The sequence below is a fragment of the Schistocerca nitens genome, chromosome 7 (assembly GCF_023898315.1).
Source record: "Schistocerca nitens isolate TAMUIC-IGC-003100 chromosome 7, iqSchNite1.1, whole genome shotgun sequence".
In the NCBI taxonomy this organism is placed as follows: Eukaryota; Metazoa; Arthropoda; class Insecta; order Orthoptera; family Acrididae; genus Schistocerca; species Schistocerca nitens.
In genome coordinates, this window is record NC_064620.1 from 38,323,034 (window position 1) to 38,341,483 (window position 18,450).

Consider the following 18,450-nt stretch of genomic DNA (forward strand, 5'->3'; position numbering starts at 1 on the left):
GTGTTACTAATACACAAAACGAGTGTCTGAAGCATAAATGTACTAACTGCTTCAGCTTTAAAATCTGTGATACCTTCCAACCTTATTCACTGCAGTAATAGTTTCACTCTGTTTGTGCTGGACACTTGTTTCTCTTTCTCTCTCCCTCTTTCTGCATCATATGTAGTCTATTAATAAATGGACAACACACACTGTTAAGTTCGTGGTCTTGGAGATGGCTTTAATTTATTCATTTAATTTTATTGGCTTTTTGTAGGTAACAATATAGCCATTACAGCTGCGTAATGAGGTTAGTGACAACTATTAAATGTTAAGTACACAGTTATTTCATACACACAGGAGTTGGATGAAAATATGGAAACACTGTGAGAAATGCATGCTTGAGCGTAAATGCAGATGTTGGCCAAACCTACCGATAGTGCTGTTTTATTTAACCATGAATGGCACCTGTGCAATGTTCTCAATATGTAGCAATTGTTAGTCATGATCAGAACAGTGAATTGTGTAGTCCTAAATGCATTATGTCACAGTTAAGCAGATCTGAATATGCGCAAATTGTTGATTCTTGTATGATGAATGCTTCCATAACCAAGGGAGATGGAGTGTTTGGTGTTTCAAGAGGCACTGTATCAAAGATTTATATTGCATACAGGAAAAGTGAAAGACATTATCTGTTGAGTCACAGTGTAGACAAAAGAGTGTGTGGCAACAGTGATGTGCCATAACATCTCTGGCACACACAAAACTCTTTGGGCCAAGGCGGCCACTATGTTCTGTCTTTGTGAGTATTGTGATGGGAAATAGGATGACGACAGCTGCAAAAGTCACTGCAGAACTTATTGTCACACTTGTGAACCCTGTCAGCAATAACCCAACATGAAAGCAGTTGTACAAGCTGGGAACTGCAGGTGGTGAAATTCCAAAACCACACATCAGTGATGCAAATGCCCACAATAGAAAAATGCTGTGCTGAAGCCATAACGCTTGGACTTTGGAGCAATGGAAGAAAGTCATTTGGTTGGATGAGTGTTGTTTCACACTGTTTTCAACTTCTGGATGATTGTATATCCCCAGAGTGAAATATGGTGAGGGTTTGGTGATCAGATCCATCCCATGGTATAGTGTAGCACCCCATTGGTAATGCTGTTTTCCAAGATGACAGGACCCTGTTCACACACGTTTGATCAACCAGGACTGGTTTTGTGAGCACAAGAATGAATTGTTGCATCTCTCCTGGCCACTGCTGCCATCAGATCTCAACATTATTGAGCATTTGTGGTCTGCCTTGGAGAGAAGGGTGCATGATCACCACCACTTCCACCATTTTACCTGAACTTACCTCTATTTTGCAGGAAGAATGATGTAAGCTTCCCTAGAAAACCATACTGGACCTGTATATATCCATTCTGAGATGACTGGAGGCTGTTTTGAATGCCAGTGGGTTTCCAATCCTGTATTAGGCATGGTAATGTGTTATATCTTGGTGTTTCCATATTTTTGTTCAGTCCTTGTATATAAAATTACATATTCATTATTTGATATATCAGAGTTTTATATTGGCTTCTTACAGTTAATATGCTACTAAGCAGTTAACTTTGAAGCTGTTCTGATGCATTAGTGTTTTAATTTTTCTTTTTTTTAACTTTATGGGCAGATAGAAGAATACTATCATTGATCACATACCCACTGAGGTGACAGAAGTCATGGGATAGCAATATGCACATATACAGATGGCATTATTATTGCTTACCCAAGGCATGAAAGGGCAGTGCATTGGTGGAGCTGTCATTTGTACTCAGATGACTCATGTGATTAGGTTTCCAATGTGATTATGGCCACACAACCTGAATTTACAGAGTGGTAGTTGGAACTTGATACATAGGACATTACATTTCAGAAATCATTAGGTAATTAAATATTCCAAGGTCCACAGTGTCAAGAGTGTGCTGAGAATACCAAATTTCAGGCATTATATCTCACTATGGACAATGCCATAGCCAATAATCTTCACTTAATGACTGAGAGCAGCGATGTTTTTGTAGAGTTGTCAGTTATAACAGACATGCAACACTGCATGAAATAACTGCAGAAATCAGTGTAGGATGGACAATAAATGTACCCATAACAACCATGTAACAAAATTTGGTGATAATCAACTATGGCAGCAGACAATGGATTCAAGTGTCTTTTCTAATAGCAAGACATCACCTGCAATGCTTCTCCTGGGCTCACAACCATATTGGTTGGACCCTAGAAGACTGGAAACAGTGGCCTGGTCAGATAAGTCCTTATTTCATTGGTAAGAGCTGATAGTAGGTTTCAAATGTGGCATAGACTCATGAAGCCATGGACCCAGGTTGTCAACAAGGCACTGCGCAGGCTGGTGGTAGCTCCATAATGTGAGGGCTGTGTTTGCATGGAATGTATTGGGTCCTCTGGTCCAACTGAAATGATCATTGACTGAAAATTATCACGTTCAGCTACTTCGAGACCATATGCAGCCATTCATGGATTTCATATTCCCAAACAATGATGGAATTTTCATGAATGACAGTGTGCCACGTCACCGGGCCACAGTTTTTGTGATTGATTTGAAGAACATTCTGGACAATTTTAGTGAATGGTTTGGCCACCCAGATCACCCAGCATGATCCCATCAGATATTTATGGGATGTAATTGAGAGATCAGTTTGTGTACAAACTCTTCCACTCGCAAAACTTCCACAATTATGGTCGGCTATAGAGGCATTATTGCTCATTATTTCTGCAGGGGACATCCAATGACTTGTTGAGTCCATGCCACTTCAAGTTACTGCGCTACACTGGGCAAAAGGTGGTCTGGCATGATATTAGGAGCTATCCCATTACTTTTATCACCTCATTTATCATTGTTACCAAAAATCTCAAAAAGTTATTGATCAATTTTCGTCAAAGTTTTCACACACTATTGTAATAAACATTCAGATGGACATACGCTACATATTGTTTAAAACATCAATGTACATGTTTTCTTTATACAGAACTCAGGTACTGCAACCACATGTGTGACTTTTCAGAAGTTCATGTAGCTGAAGCATTGAGTGGTTGGTAAGCACATAAAAATGACTGGAAATGTTGCTGAGCTTTTGAATGAGCCCTTCTTCTGAGCTAAGAGATTACAGTCACACCTGCACAGCTACATTATCTTAGAAGTTTATGTTGTACCAGCATTGCAGCATTGTTGTGGTGAGTGGTTATATCCAGTGGAATGGGCAACAGGATAAAAATTGGCGGGGGGGGGGGGGGGGGGGGGATGGCGGCAATAGGATGCGGTGGTTACAGGGAAGGCTGACACTGATGGCTGAGAGGAGGGAGAAGCAGCAAGGGTGCAGGATGTGAATGTCGCACTAGTGAGCTCACTCTGTCACAGCAAGGGAGTTGTGTGTGACACACAATGACATGGATGAGTCGGCTGGAAAGAGTAGATAAAGCAGAGGAAGAGAAAACTGCAGAAAGGAGGGTATGCATGTAGAATGAGTGAAATAGGGGCAACTTCATACAGTGGCAGAGTAAGAGTAGCTTATGTACACTGAGGACAGGGGGGCTTGGGGACCAAATGATGTGTTGTGAGGACCTTCCACATGTACATAGTTCACAGATTCCTAACAGCACAGATTTTTGAAATAGCCATTTAAGTTAAGCATTTTGTGCCCAGTAGCATGTTCCACTACTGGATGGTCAAATCTGCTACTGAACACTGTTTGTTAGTGGCCATTCTATCAGGTAGAAGCTGGTTGGTGGACGTGACCACATATAGTGCTGTGCAAAATTACAGCAGAGGTGACATATCATACAACTGCTTTCACAGGCGACCCTGCATCTTACGAAGTAGGATATAGCTGTGGCAGGAGTGAATGTGCTGGATGGGTGCATAGAAAAGGTCTTGCACCAGAATCTTTAGCAGGGATGTATGACCCATATGGAAAGTAGTTGTGGTTAGACATAGCTTATGGACGGACCTGGATATTCTGCAGATCTGACCGGCAACAGAACATCATTAGGGAGGGTTGTCGAGCATTTTGGATAGAATGTTCCTCATTTTTGCAAATGATTATAAGTAATCTAATGCCAGGCAAAGGATTTGGTTTAGTTGTGCCCATCCAGAGTGATTATGGATAATGATGGAAAGAGGGCCGGGGGGTGGCTGCAGTGCCTTGGAGAGGGCTCATGGACAACTTTCACACTATTTATTTACCATTACACTCTCAGACAGCTTGCAAGAAAAACGACCATATAAAATTTTCAATGCAAGCTTTGATTTCTCATATTTTATTACAATGATAATTTCTTCCTATATAGGTTGGCATTGACAGAATATTTTTGCATTCAGAGGAGAAAGTTGGTGATTAAAATTTCATTAAAAGATCTTGCTGCAGTGAAAAACGCTTCTGTTTTAATGACTGCCACCCCAGCTCGCACTTCACACTCAGACACTCTCTCCCCTATTTTGTGATAGCACAAAATTGGCAGCCATTCATTGACCTTTTTCAATGTCCTCTGTCAGTTCTGTCTGGTAAGCAGCCCCTAATTACACAGCAATACTCTAGCAGAGGCCGGACATGCATAATGTAGGCTGTCTCTGTAGTGGATTAGTTGCACATTCTAGGTGTTCTGCCAATAAAATACTGTCTTTGGTTCACCTTATCCACAACATTATCTACATTATCTATGTGATCATTCCAATTGACTTTGTTCATAATTGTAATTCACACATATTTCAATTAATGGACAAGATTTAGATTCGTGTGATTTATTGTATAACCAAAATTTAATGGATTCCTTTTAGGATTCATATCGGTGACTTCACATTTTTAATTATTAGGGCCAATTGTCACTCTTTTCAGCATACAGATATCTTCTTATTATGTATTATCTGACATAATACGAGGGTTTAAACTTTAATTGTGGCAACTATTTATTTACAGCACGTACAAAACAGATATGTGTTTCAAAGTTTTACTGACATTCAGAGTAGCCACCAGCATTGTGTATAACCTGTTGCCACTGGTGTGGAAGTCGTAGGATACTCTTGCAGTGCCAGTTGTGTGGACAGTTCGAGCGGTGCGGTCTATTGCCCGATGAATTTGTAGCAGTTCTGAAGCGAATGGCATGAAGTCTTTCCTTCAGTTTAGAAACTGAGTTGAACTTACGAGGGCTTAAGTCAGGGGAGTGCAGTAGGTGATGCAGCACTTAGCTGCCTCATCAGTCAAACAAATCAGTAACAGCTTGCACTGTACATGCTTGAGCATTGTCCAGAAAAATGATGGTCAGGTCCTGCAGAAACAGTCATCACTTCTGTCTCTATGCTGTTCATTTTTGGACCACAGCCTACAACCAGCTTAGAGACAGGAGTGATGAAACTTTCTGCAGGACCTGACCATCAATTTGCAGGACAGTGCTCAAGCACGTGCAATGCAAGCTGTTACTGATTTGTTTGACTGATGGGGCTGCTAATTGCTACACCAACTGCTGCACTCCCCTGACTTACGCCCTCATGAGTTCAACTCGATTTCTAAATGGAAAGAAACACTTCATGGCATTCGCTTCAGAACTGCTACAAATTCATCGGGAAATAGACCGCACCGCTCAAACTGTCAACACAACTAGCACTGCTAAGAATGTCCTACGACTTCCACATCACTGGCAACAGGTTATACATAATGCTGGTGACTACTTCAAAGGTCAGTAAAACTTTGAAACCCATTTCTATTTTGTACGAGCTGTAAATAAATAGTTACCACTATTAAAGTTCCAACCCTCATATAAGCAACAAGCAGATGTAGTTCCGTGATATATTGGGTTTTCTTGGTGCAACTGACTAAGAGTGTGCTTCTGGGTGTTCTGCTGAGTTGTTGTTTGAATAAAATGGAAAATTTAGATATTATAATCAGGCCTAATGGAGAACTTCAATGCTTGAAAACATAAATGAAATTTTCATGAATATTAATAACTGGTTCCTAGTCCTACAAATGGACTAACACAGAGCTTGGATGAAACCCAACATATGTAGTTCTGTTGTGCACAAAGTTCATCCACACAATTAGAAATACTGTATGAGGGAAAATCAATAACTTAAACAGAATGTTCTGAATTGTTAAGTACTTAAATTGATAAGAACCTGAATGTAGAATCAGATGGGTCTGTCTAGGCAATCATATACTGATTTGTGGTCAATGAAAAGATGGTGTGTACTAATCCTGAATCTAATTGCCTTTTGTAAAATTTGCCTTAGGGTGAAGATGTGGTCTATTGTTGATTTCCCTGGGAAAATTCTACACTGATACGAACCACTCCCTCTATAAACTATTGGGAGGAGTTGGTCAGTATGTTGCAGTCTACACAATATCTCAAGTTTAGCAGCATAATTCGTTGATAGTAATCACATTGCAGCTTATATCCTCTCTTGTATACATAGCATTTAATTCCTCCTGTCCACTGCTGAGTCATTGTCTCATTGTCCATACTGAAATGACCAGTTTTAGGAGAATCTGTTCAAAATTACTGCCACCTTGATTGAACAATTGCGCTGGAATATTATCTGCTCCTGGTGACCTATTGTTCTTCAAACTGTTTAAAGCAATTTCCATCTCTTCTAGAGTTGGTGATCCAGAATATTCATCCAAGTCATTTAATCCTTGTACATCTGTTGGACATCTTGGTATCATTCTGGAACTGAGGAATTTATCAGTGCCATCTCTCACAAATCTCTTCCCTGTCGCACATGATTTTCCCTGTTTCTTCCTATACCAAGGTAGTTTTTTCACTAAAATGATTCTGGGGAGCATTTACTTAACTATAAAACGTCCTCACATTACTCTGATCCCTCAGAAGCTCTAGTTCTTTGGTGTTTCCTTCCATCCTGTCTCTCATTTTTCGTTGATGGATCCTCTTTTCAGACATCCTTTTTTCTTTTTAAGTTTCCACCATTGCTCTTGTGCAGTTTGATAGTTACGTTCTTCTGTATTTTGTGCTATTTTCCTCTGTTCCTATCTCACAACCAGCATCTCATCAAGGTGATCTCATGCGCCTTGCTTCAGTCTGTAGTGTTTCATTTGCTAGCTCTCACAATGCAGTGTTTATCATTTCCCATTGATCTTTGAAGTTGTCACACTCTTCTGACCTTTCAAGGATCCATGGTGTGCTTTCCTGGTATAGCTCACTAACTGCAAATGATTCTAGAGCTGAAACTTCTGGCAGATTAAAACTGTGTACCAGACCCTGACTCGAACTCAGTCCGGCACACGTTTTAATCTGCCAGGAAGTTCCATATCAGCGCACACTCCGCTGCAGAGTGAAAAATCTCATTCTGATTCTAGATTTGTTACATTATATTTTTGTCTGTTGGTTCAGGTTCCTTTAGATACATTCAAGATTCTAGTCCTCACTTGCACCCATACCTAAAAGTAGTCCGAATTTGCTTTTGGGCCTCTGAGCTCCTCACATCCAAGGAGTCCAGCTTGTGTCTTGCATCAATCAACACATGATCAATCAAGCTGGTGAATTCCATGTTCCTTTGTGCATTAACTGTAAGCAATTTAGAACCATGTTTCAGGATGCTGCGAGTAGGATGAGCCTTGTTCCATTATTGTTGCTTGTGGTGTGTTTGCCACAAAATCCAGTTGATGGTTTAAATATCTGTTCCCTTCCCACCTGAGTGTTTAGACCACCAGTGGTTATTTTTACACCGTGGACAGGGCAGTTGTCATACACTGATCAGCCAGAATATTATGACCACCTACCTAATAGCCAGTATGTCCACCTTTGGCATGGATAACAGTGGGGATGCATCATGGGATGGAAGCAATGAGGACTTGTTAGATTGCTGCAAGGAGCTGGCATCACATCTGCACACATAAGTCACCTAATTCCCATAAATTCCATGGAGGGGGCAATGGGCTGTGATGCCACATTCGATCACATCCTAGATGTCTTCGATTGGGTTCAGATCTGGTGAGTTGGGGGTCCAGTTCATCAACTGGAACTCACCACTGTCCTCCTCAAATCACTCCAATCACACTCCTGGCCCTGTGACATGGCACATTATCTTGTTGAAAAACACCACTGCTGCCGAGAAACATGATAGTCATGAAGAGATGGATGTGGTCTGCAACCAGTGTACAATACTCCTTGCCCATCATATTATCTTGCACGAGCACCACTGGACCCATGAATGCCCACATCAATGTTCCCCAGAGTATAATGGAGCTGCTACCAACTGGTCTCCATCCCGGAGTACAGGTGTTAAGGAACCGTTCCCCTGGAAGGTGACGGATTTGTGTGCTCCCATTGGTTTGATGAAGAAAATACTGAGATTCATCAGACCATACAATTCTCTGTCACTTTACTAACATCCAGAGCTGATAGTCACATGCCCATTTCAATCATTGTTGCTGATGTTGTGCTGTTTACATTGTCATATGCATGGGTCATCGGCTGTGGAGGCCCAAGGTCAGTAGTGTTTGGTGCACTGTGTGTTCAGACATACCTGTACTTTGTCCGGCATTAAAGTCTGATATTTGTTCCACCACGTTCTCTGCCCATCCTGTTTTACCAGTGTGCCCAGCCAACTCTGTCCGACATCTGTAATGATGGGTGGCTGCCCAACTCCATGGCATCTGGAAGTGGTTTCACCTTGGTTTTGCCAAGTGTTGAAGACACTCACCACAGCACTCCTCAAACACCTGACAAGTTGTGCTGTTTCTGAAATGCTCGTTCCAAGCCTCCAGGCCATCACAGTCAGCCCTTGGGCACACTCAGATAAACTGTGCGCCTCCCCTATTCTGCACACGGACAGCACTCTCATTGATACTAAAATGCATCATGCATGTGTCTGACTAGCAGTCATTCCTCACCAGGTTTCGCTGCTATCACCTGGACAGGTTTGTATTTACAGTAGGTCGGTGGTCATAATGTTCTGGCTGATCAGTGTATATCACAATTTGTCCATTTTATTTGGACTGTTGAGCTCCGTGGCATAAATAAAAACGCATTAAAAAGTGGCTGGTTGCTGTATTTTTACATGAAATATGATCAGTGTATGTTTTTTTCCAAGAGTTCATAAAACAAGACATTTTCTTCTTCTCCAACTTCCTCAGTTGGAGCATGTTCATTAGTTATTGGATAATTGAAAATGTTCCCCTTTTTCCTGTGTCTAGTACCAATAGGCCTTCCAAAGTCCAACCCCTTGTCCACGTCATGGGAGATGCAAAGTGACACAAAGTTAAGGACTGCCTAATTGGGTGATGTATAGTGGGGACTACATGTGCTGAGATACTGCTATGATGGCTGTGAAGGACCATCAGAAGTCAGCTAATGTGGCTCTGGTAAAGATGCCACTGCCTTTTAGTATGTGGGGTTGACTTCCCAAAGGCTAGGAGGAGGAAACTCTGACTAAAAATTACCCATCCTCTGAAAGAGATTGGACATAGGACTGACAACCACCTCCATAAATGGAACACAAGTCATGAAACGTCACCAAAAAGAAGCTGGACCAATTTGTCAATGCATTTACATCAACTGTGCCTTGTGATCACACATAAACATGTAAAGGAGTACTGTAGGTGTAATTAATAGCTGGAAAGCTTGCAAAGATCCAAGTATTAGCATTCTATTACATGGAGCCAGAGTGGCTGGTTTGTAGTTAATTTCAGGATGCCAAATTGTAAGTACTGCAGGTAGACACACATAAATGTGCAAATGGCTATCTTTGGTTGCAGAATTATTAGCTCCCTCATCATGGAGGAAGGTTAGGAAGTGGAGAAAGACTCTACATTGCCTCATTTTTATTTAACTGAGTTCACATACATGTCCAGATTTTTATAGGAGAGACAGAGAAAATTATATACCAGAGAACTGATGGTTAACCATTAAATATCTTTGGTAGGTAGATCAGTTAGGTATGTAAAAGGCAATATGTTTTCTAGTAACACAGTGCATATAGAAACTGAACCCCATGTGTAGAGAGCTAACCACAGATGCAGTAACTTTCGGGTCTTAGCACCCGGAGACAATAGCAGCCATGTGTGAGTGTGTGTGTAAATACGTGTCTGACATCCAATGAAAGATTTAGTTCAACAGCTTATAATATGTAGCAGTCTTTCTTTCTTTCTTGTTTCCTTTTTTTTTTTAACTATGCCTTTCTACCGTTCCCCACCCCTTTTATGTGGTGAGTATCAATCTATTCTTTTCTTATTGTTGTGTGGATGGTTTCTAGTTCTGTTAAGTTGAGATTTATATTGAGAATTTTTTATTTTTTTGTTAAGTTGAGATTTATATTAAGAAACATAACTGTCTCTTCAGTAAATTTGTGAGGGACATTAAATATTTTTAATTCCTTGAATTTTGACTGGATACTGCGGACGTTTTACACACATTATTGTAGAGCAGTTCATTTTAATACATACTACTTTCTTACCCACAGCTTCACCCTTTTATGTCACATGTATTGCATTATTCAGATTATGTATTATATTATTATTACTAGCCAAAATAATTTACTTGCAGCAGTGCTCATTCTCACAACCTGATTGACACACTGAACAGCACATGTATGAGAAAAATTCCACTACAGCCTTTTAAAGGACAGAAACATTTTTACAGATCACTCCGTGCTCAGCACCATTCTCATCTCTATGGTTATTGGGGTTACCTTACTCCTACAGTACCTATACACAAAAAAAGTGTCATGTATATAACAAATTTGGTTGAAATTGCTCCAGACATACTTGAGTGATGCTTTTACAACATCCCTTTTCACCCCCATCCCCACAACTGTGCTAGTGGGAGTCTTACAGTCACAGCAATTTTATTCCAGGTTACAAGAGGTACATGTGCCAAATTTGGTAGAAATTGTTTCAGGGATTTCAGAGATGGGCCAATATGTCACTATCTTTGCCTTCCCCTGCCCTTCCCCTTCAAACACACACACACACACACACACACACACACACACACACACACACACACACACACACACACTAGGAGCAAAACATCAACAGGAATGTCACCAATGAGCCTAGCAGCCCCAAAAATAAAAACCACTATCAAATATATTTGCACCCACTGCTAGGGGTGGTAGGTAAGGGTATATTACCCACACAGTATTTTTATACAGATAATGAGTCATGTATATACAATATTTAGTTGAAGCTGCTACAGACATTCCTGAGTTATGCTTCTATGGCACCCTGTGCCCTTCCTCTCCCCCCCCCCCACCCCCACCCCCACCCCCTCCCCTGGAAAGAAAGCCGGGTGTTCTTAATCACACAGTGCTGCACAGAAAATGTAAAACATACATAGATTTTTCTAATATATTTAGATATCACAATTAATTTTTTTACTCTATCCCTCGAAGTTGTAGGAAAGAGAGCATTTTATCCTGTATGTGTTAATATTTCTGTTTTCTCTTTTCAGCTGTTCCTGCCCACATGGTTATCATGGCCCAAGATGCCAAGAAACTACAAGAGCATTCCAGGGAGATGGATGGGCATGGTTCCCTCCCCTTAGTGTTTGTGACAAATCACATCTGAGTGTAGAATTCAGAACAAGGAACCCAAATGGTATTTTATTGTACAATGGACCCATTGCAGCATCAAGCAATGAACAGGCTCTCACATCAGGTTGCACTTTTTTTCTAGGAGGATTTTACATTTCTTCTATCAGTTTCATCCTAATGAGTAGCATAGCATTTCCTTTGCTAATTCAGTACTCAATCCCCACAGATCATGAAAGTTGGTTGACACACCTGTTTTTTCTGTTGCTAGATTTTATATCCTTGGAGATAGAAGAAGGTTTACCAAAACTGTTAATCAATTTTGGTTCTGGTGTACTTACAATGAAGATAAATAAAAGTCCACGATTGGATGATGGACAGTACCATCACATAGATATCTTCTGGAACACAGAGGTAAGGAAAACTATAAATTGTACTTTGCAGTACATAAAGTTTTAGCGAAGATGGCACAGGTTATTATATATATATGTCCAAACCACCTTATAAAAGTAGAAAGTACACACTAGAAAATAAGCTTACATATACATTACATCTTCTAATTATATCATACACAGATGTAATACTTTGATGTTGATAAAATAAAAGGCTTATATGAAGTGGGAGGTAAATAATTGTCTGTAATAAAGTGGCAAATGGGACTTTCGTAAGATAATGAGGCAAAATCGTATCTGTGTAAATATTTTACCTACACTTGATCAGGCAAAACTATCATGAACAAAAAACAGTGCTTTTTGACAGGGTCATATTGAAAAGATGCTCTGGCTAAATATAAAACATTACGTTAAAATCAAATCATTTCTTAATAGAGCAGCTATTCATTTTAATCAAGTTTTAAAAATAATGTTTACCCTTACTCCTTTATGCACAAAATTACATTCTAAAGATACAGTGTGAATATATTGCTCATCGTAATAATGTGTTATTTTTTTATTACTTGTTGTTGTGACTGATGACCATAGATGTTAAGTCCCATAGTGCTCAGAGCCAACTTGTTGTTGTCCTCAGTCAAAAAACTAGTTTCATGCAGTTCTTCATGTCTGTCTATCCTATGCAAGTGTCTTTATCTCTGTATAATCCCTGAACCAACATCCATTTGAACTTGCTTACTGTATTCAAGCATTGGTCTCCCTCTACAGTTTTTTATGTCCACATTTCCCCCATTAGCTCACTGACAATACATTGATGCCTCAGGCTCATTTTTTCCCCATGAAGTCTCTTCCTTTCTTGTGTCCATATTGTTCCCAATTTTTTTTAGTATTTTATTTTTAAAATGGTTTCTTTCTGCTATTTCTGATTCTTTGATGTTGTTTCTTTCTAGATCTTTCCTTACTTCTGTAATCCATGCTATTGTTAGTTTCTTCTTCCAGAAATATAGGAGTATTTGTTTTGTTAGTCTGTTTCCATCCATTCGGTAGAGGTGTCCGGAAAAGGTTAATCTTCGTTTGGCAATTACTTCAGATATTTTCTCTATATTTTTGTAGATCTCCCCAGTACTTCTTATTTTCCAACCATCTGCAGTTTTTATTGCACCTATTATTTTTCTAATAATCCTTCTTTCCAATACCTCTAGTCTTTCGATCTTATAGTTCATTGTTAGGCATTCAGATCCATATAAACATTCTGGTCATACCACTGTGGTGTAGTGTTTTGGTTTTGTTTTTCTAGGTATACATTTCTTGTTGTAAATATTTTTGGTCAAACCATATGTTCTTTCCATTTTGTTAATTCTTACATCTATTGCAGATTTTTTTTAGTCAATTCTGTTGTATAGTGTCTCCAAGATATTTAAATTTATTTACTTGCTCCTTTTTTACCTATTTGTGTTTCTATGAATTTTGGAGCATTTTTTATATTTGTCATGAATTTTGTTTTTTTAGCTGAAATTTTGAGACCAGCTCTGTTTGCTGTTTTTTCCAGAAGGTTTATATGAATAACTGCTTCTGTCAGGTTTTCTTAAAGTATTGCAAAATCATCCACAAAAAGCCAAGCAGTTTACCTTGATTCCATATGTTTCCCTTCCCAGAGTTAATGGTTCAGTTTTGTGTTTTTTTTAGTCCAAATTCCAGATCCTTACAATTTTTTCTAGAACACAATTAAACAGTAAAGGTGATAAATCATCATCTTGTCTAAAACCAGTTTTTATTTCAAATGGCTGAGATACTTCTCCCATAAATTTGACTTTAGATATTGTACCTGTTATTGTTTCGTGAATTATATTTGCTAATTTTGATTTAACACCAAATTTTCTAATGACCTTATCTATTATCTATACAATCAAATTAGATTAGATTAGATTAGTACTTGTTCCATAGATCATGAATACGACACTTCGCAATGATGTGGAACATGTCAGGTTAATAAAAGGTGTCTATACAAGATATTACATTAGACAAAATGTTACATGATACTCAATACTTTTTTTTTGAGGTTGGGAAATTACTCACTTACTATATCCAAAAATTCATCTAATGAGTAGAAGGAGTTGCCATTAAGAAATTCTTTTAATTTCCTTTCAAATGCTATATGGCTATCTGTCAGACTTTTGATGCTATTAGTTAAGTGACCAAAGACTTTTGTGGCAGCATAATTTACCCCCTTCTGAGCCAAAGTTAGATTTAACCTTGACTAGTGAAAATCATCCTTTCTCCTAGTGTTGTAGCCATGTACACTGCTATTACTTTTGAATTCGTTTGGATTGTTAATAACAAATTTCATAAGAGAATATACAGGGCTATTACAAATGATTGAAGCGATTTCATAAATTCACTGTAGCTCCATTCATTGACATATGGTCACGACACACTACAGTTACGTAGAAAAACTCATAAAGTTTTGTTCGGCTGAAGCCGCACTTCAGGTTTCTGCCGCCAGAGCACTCGAGAGCGCAGTAAGACAAAATGGCGACAGGAGCCAAGAAAGCATATGTCGTGCTTGAAATGCACTCACATCAGTCAGTCATAACAGTGCAACGACACTTCAGGATGAAGTTCAACAAAGATCCACCAACTGCTAACTCCATTCGGCGATGGTATGCGCAGTTTAAAGCTTCTGGATGCCTCTGTAAGGGGAAATCAATGGGTCGGCCTGCAGTGAGCGAAGAAACGGTTGAACGCGTGCGGGCAAGTTTCACACGTAGCCCGCGGAAGTCGACGAATAATGCAAGCAGTGAGCTAAACGTACCACAGCCGACGGTTTGGAAAATCTTACGGAAAAGGCTAAAGCAGAAGCCTTACCGTTTACAATTGCTACAAGCCCTGACACCCGATGACAAAGTCAAACGCTTTGAATTTTCGACGCGGTTGCAACAGCTCATGGAAGAGGATGCGTTCAGTGCGAAACTTGTTTTCAGTGATGAAGCAACATTTTTTCTTAATGGTGAAGTGAACAGACACAATGTGCGAATCTGGGCGGTAGAGAATCCTCACGCATTCGTGCAGCAAATTCGCAATTCACCAAAAGTTAACGTGTTTTGTGCAATCTCACAGTTTAAAGTTTACAGCCCCTTTTTCTTCTGCGAAAAAAACATTACAGGACACGTGTATCTAGACATGCTGGAAAATTGGCTCATGCCACAACTGGAGACCAACAGCGCCGACTTCATCTTTCAACAGGATGGTGCTCCACCGCACTTCCATCATGATGTTCGGCATTTATTAAACAGGAGATTGGAAAACCGATGGATCGGTCGTGGTGGAGATCATGATCAGCAATTCATGTCATGGCCTCCATGCTCTCCCGACTTAACCCCATGCGATTTCTTTCTGTGGGGTTATGTGAAAGATTCAGTGTTTAAACCTCCTCTACCAAGAAACGTGCCAGAACTGCGAGCTCGCATCAACGATGCTTTCGAACTCATTGATGGGGACATGCTGCGCCGAGTGTGGGAGGAACTTGATTATCAGCTTGATGTCTGCAGAATCACTAAAGGGGCACATATCGAACATTTGTGAATGCCTAAAAAAACTTTTTGAGTTTTTGTATGTGTGTGCAAAGCATTGTGAAAATATCTCAAATAATAAAGTTATTGTAGAGCTGTGAAATCGCTTCAATCACTTGTAATAACCCTGTATATATTGTGAGGCTACTGTGAAGATTTCTAGCTCTTTAAATAAGTGTCTGCAGGATGATCTTGGATGAGCTCCAGCAATTATTCTGATTACACGCTTTTGTGCAATGAACACTCTTTTACTCAATGATGAGTTACCCCAGAATATGATGCCATACGAAAGCAGAGAATGAAAATAGGCGTGGTAAGTTAATTTACTCAGATGTATATCACCAAAATTTGCAATGACCCTAATAGCATAAGTAGCTGAACTCAAACGTTTCAGCAGATCCTCAGTGTGTTTTTTCCAGTTCAACGCCTCATCAATGCATACACCTAGAAATTTTGAATATTCTACCTTAGCTACCGATTTATGATCGAAAATGCTTTCTTGAAATCAATAAATGACACTATTATTGGTTTGCTGGTTAACATTCTATGGCAAATTATTGACTTTAAGTTAAAAATTTGTTCTGCACAGGATCTTCCCTTTCAAAAACCACCCTGATATTCTCCCAGTTGTTTGTCTAAATTATCTACCACTCAGTTCAGGAGAATTTTTGATAATATTTTGTATGCTACTGGCAGAAGTGACACTCCTCTATAATTATTCATATTTTGTTTGTCTCCCTTTTTGTGTAGTGGGTGGATTAATGCTATTTCCCATTCAACTGGAATCTTTTCAGTTTTCCAAATGTTCTCAAGAAGCAGTTGTAGGTCCTTTATGATTTTTGGTTCTGACCACTTCAGTAATTCTGCTGTAATAGAATCTTCACAACTTGCTTTATTGTTTTTGTGTGCGTTGATGGCTTCACGAATTTCTAACTCTGTTGGTGGGGAATCTTCCTCTAGATTTTGAGGTGTCACTAGAAATTCTAATTTTTCTGTTGGAACTGAACAGTTTAACAGCTTTTCAAAAAATTTTGCTAACATTTCACAATTTTCTTTGTTATTTAATCCCATTTTGCCATTTTCATCTTTGAAACAAATACTTGGTGCCTGGTATCCTTTAAGTATGTGTTTAAACGTTTGTTAAATTTTTTAAATTTTTGGTGAAATTTTCTTCTATTACAATAAGCTAAGAATTTATAAAGTTTCTTTTGATTTTCCTGATTATTTTCGATGTTTCTTTTCTTTGTTGTCTGAATTGTTCAAGGTCTTCCTCTTTTTTCAAACATCTCCATTTTTGAGCTCTTTCTATTAGTGCTTCTTTACACTCCTCAATTCCACCATGTCTTCTTTTCATTCTTGACCAATCCTAAAGTTTTCTCTGCTGCTTGAGTTATTTGCATCTAGAGTTCACGTCAATCACCTTCTTTACTTGTCTCAATTTCTTCTCTAAATTTTTCTGTATTTTCTTTTCTGATATTAGCTGTAATTGTGTTGCATCTGATCACTTTCTTGGTCACCTTTTTTGTTTTAGATGGGAGAAATTTTATTTTAATCTTAGAGAGATAATGATCTGAGTTGAATTCCCCATTTCTGACTATTTTAACATTCATAATTTCTGTGATATACTTTTTAGATATGGCTACGTGATCCAGTTGAAATTCTCCTAGGTTTGGATTTTGATGTCTCCAAGTTTTGGCTTTTCTTGGTAGTTTGTGGAAATGTGTGGACATGAGTTTTAACTGGAACATTTTTCACATATCAATCAGTCTTTCACCATTTCTGTTTGTTCTTGAGTGTGCTGAATATTCACCTACAATAGTCCTAAATTTCTTTTCCCTCCCAATTTGCACATTGAAGTCACCAAGAAGTATTTAAACCATCTGGGTTTGATAGAAATTTCAGATTCTAAAAGATCCCAGAATTGATTTACTTTCTCCAGATTTCTACTGTTGTCTGCATTTATAGGTGCATGACAGTTTATGAGGATGTAACTTTTATTCTTGTGCTTTATTGTTAACATGGATATTCTTTCTGAATTCGATAATTTGATCTAAATTCTGTTACACTGCCTACATTTTATTTATTTATTTATTTATTTTTCCCCACATAAAATGCTGTTCCAAACATTGGCATGTTTTCCATTATTCTCACTGCTAGTTTCCCTTTATAAATTCTATAATGTTGTGTATCAACTACATTCTCATCTAAGAATCATATTTCCTGGATTACTATAATTTGTATATCGTTCTTTTGCAGAAATAGTTCTAATTCCTTTTGTTTCCCAATTTTTAGAAGAGAATTTAGATTTAATGTTCCAAAGTAGTACTTCTTCTTGAAGGCGTTTCAATATATTCCATCTCTTCTTCATCGCAAATATTGGGACTCCCCAGAACCCTAGGTCCCATTGCATTACATGATGTAATGGTGGGAGTTTCTACATGGGGTAGAGCATCCATTGTGTGAACTTTCCATTTTGTGATCTATAAATTGTAAAGAGTAGGGAATCCAAAGTCATTCCTGAATTCCCAAAGTAAGACCAGGTTGTTAGTCTGGAATATTACTTATTCAGCTGCCACTAACATGTGGAACAGACGCTGTCAGGGTACCTCCACTAACATGTGATATCGTCATGCCCTCTGTCCACTTTGGCCTTGGACAGGAGGCTGCCTCTTCCGCCAGCTCCACTGTGCCGAAGTCCACCTTCTCCACCTTTGCTGCCATTGAGGTCTTCACCATATCCCTGGCAAGGGGCCCTCATGAGGTACTATCACCCGGGCCAGGTGTTACTCCTCCCCCTGCTCCTTTCTCAACCGGGCTTAGGACAGGCTATGGCGGAATTTACCTCTTCTTTATTTATTTGACCTACCCACCTAATCTGCACCATTCTTCTATTCTTCTGTACTGCCACATTTCAAAAGTTTCTATCCTCTTCTAGTCTGAACTGTTCATTGTTAACTTTTCA

At 39.0% G+C, this 18,450-nt stretch overlaps 1 protein-coding gene across 1 annotated transcript in view; it reads left to right on the forward strand.

Moving 5' to 3' along the window:
- Positions 1-18,450, forward strand: part of LOC126195460 (neural-cadherin-like) — a 368,993-nt gene that overhangs the window by 310,465 nt on the left and 40,078 nt on the right. The window contains exons 16-17 of the mRNA XM_049934087.1: positions 11,452-11,657; positions 11,802-11,944. Of these exons, the coding sequence (XP_049790044.1) occupies positions 11,452-11,657; positions 11,802-11,944 (349 nt within the window). The remainder of the gene's footprint in view (positions 1-11,451; positions 11,658-11,801; positions 11,945-18,450) is intronic.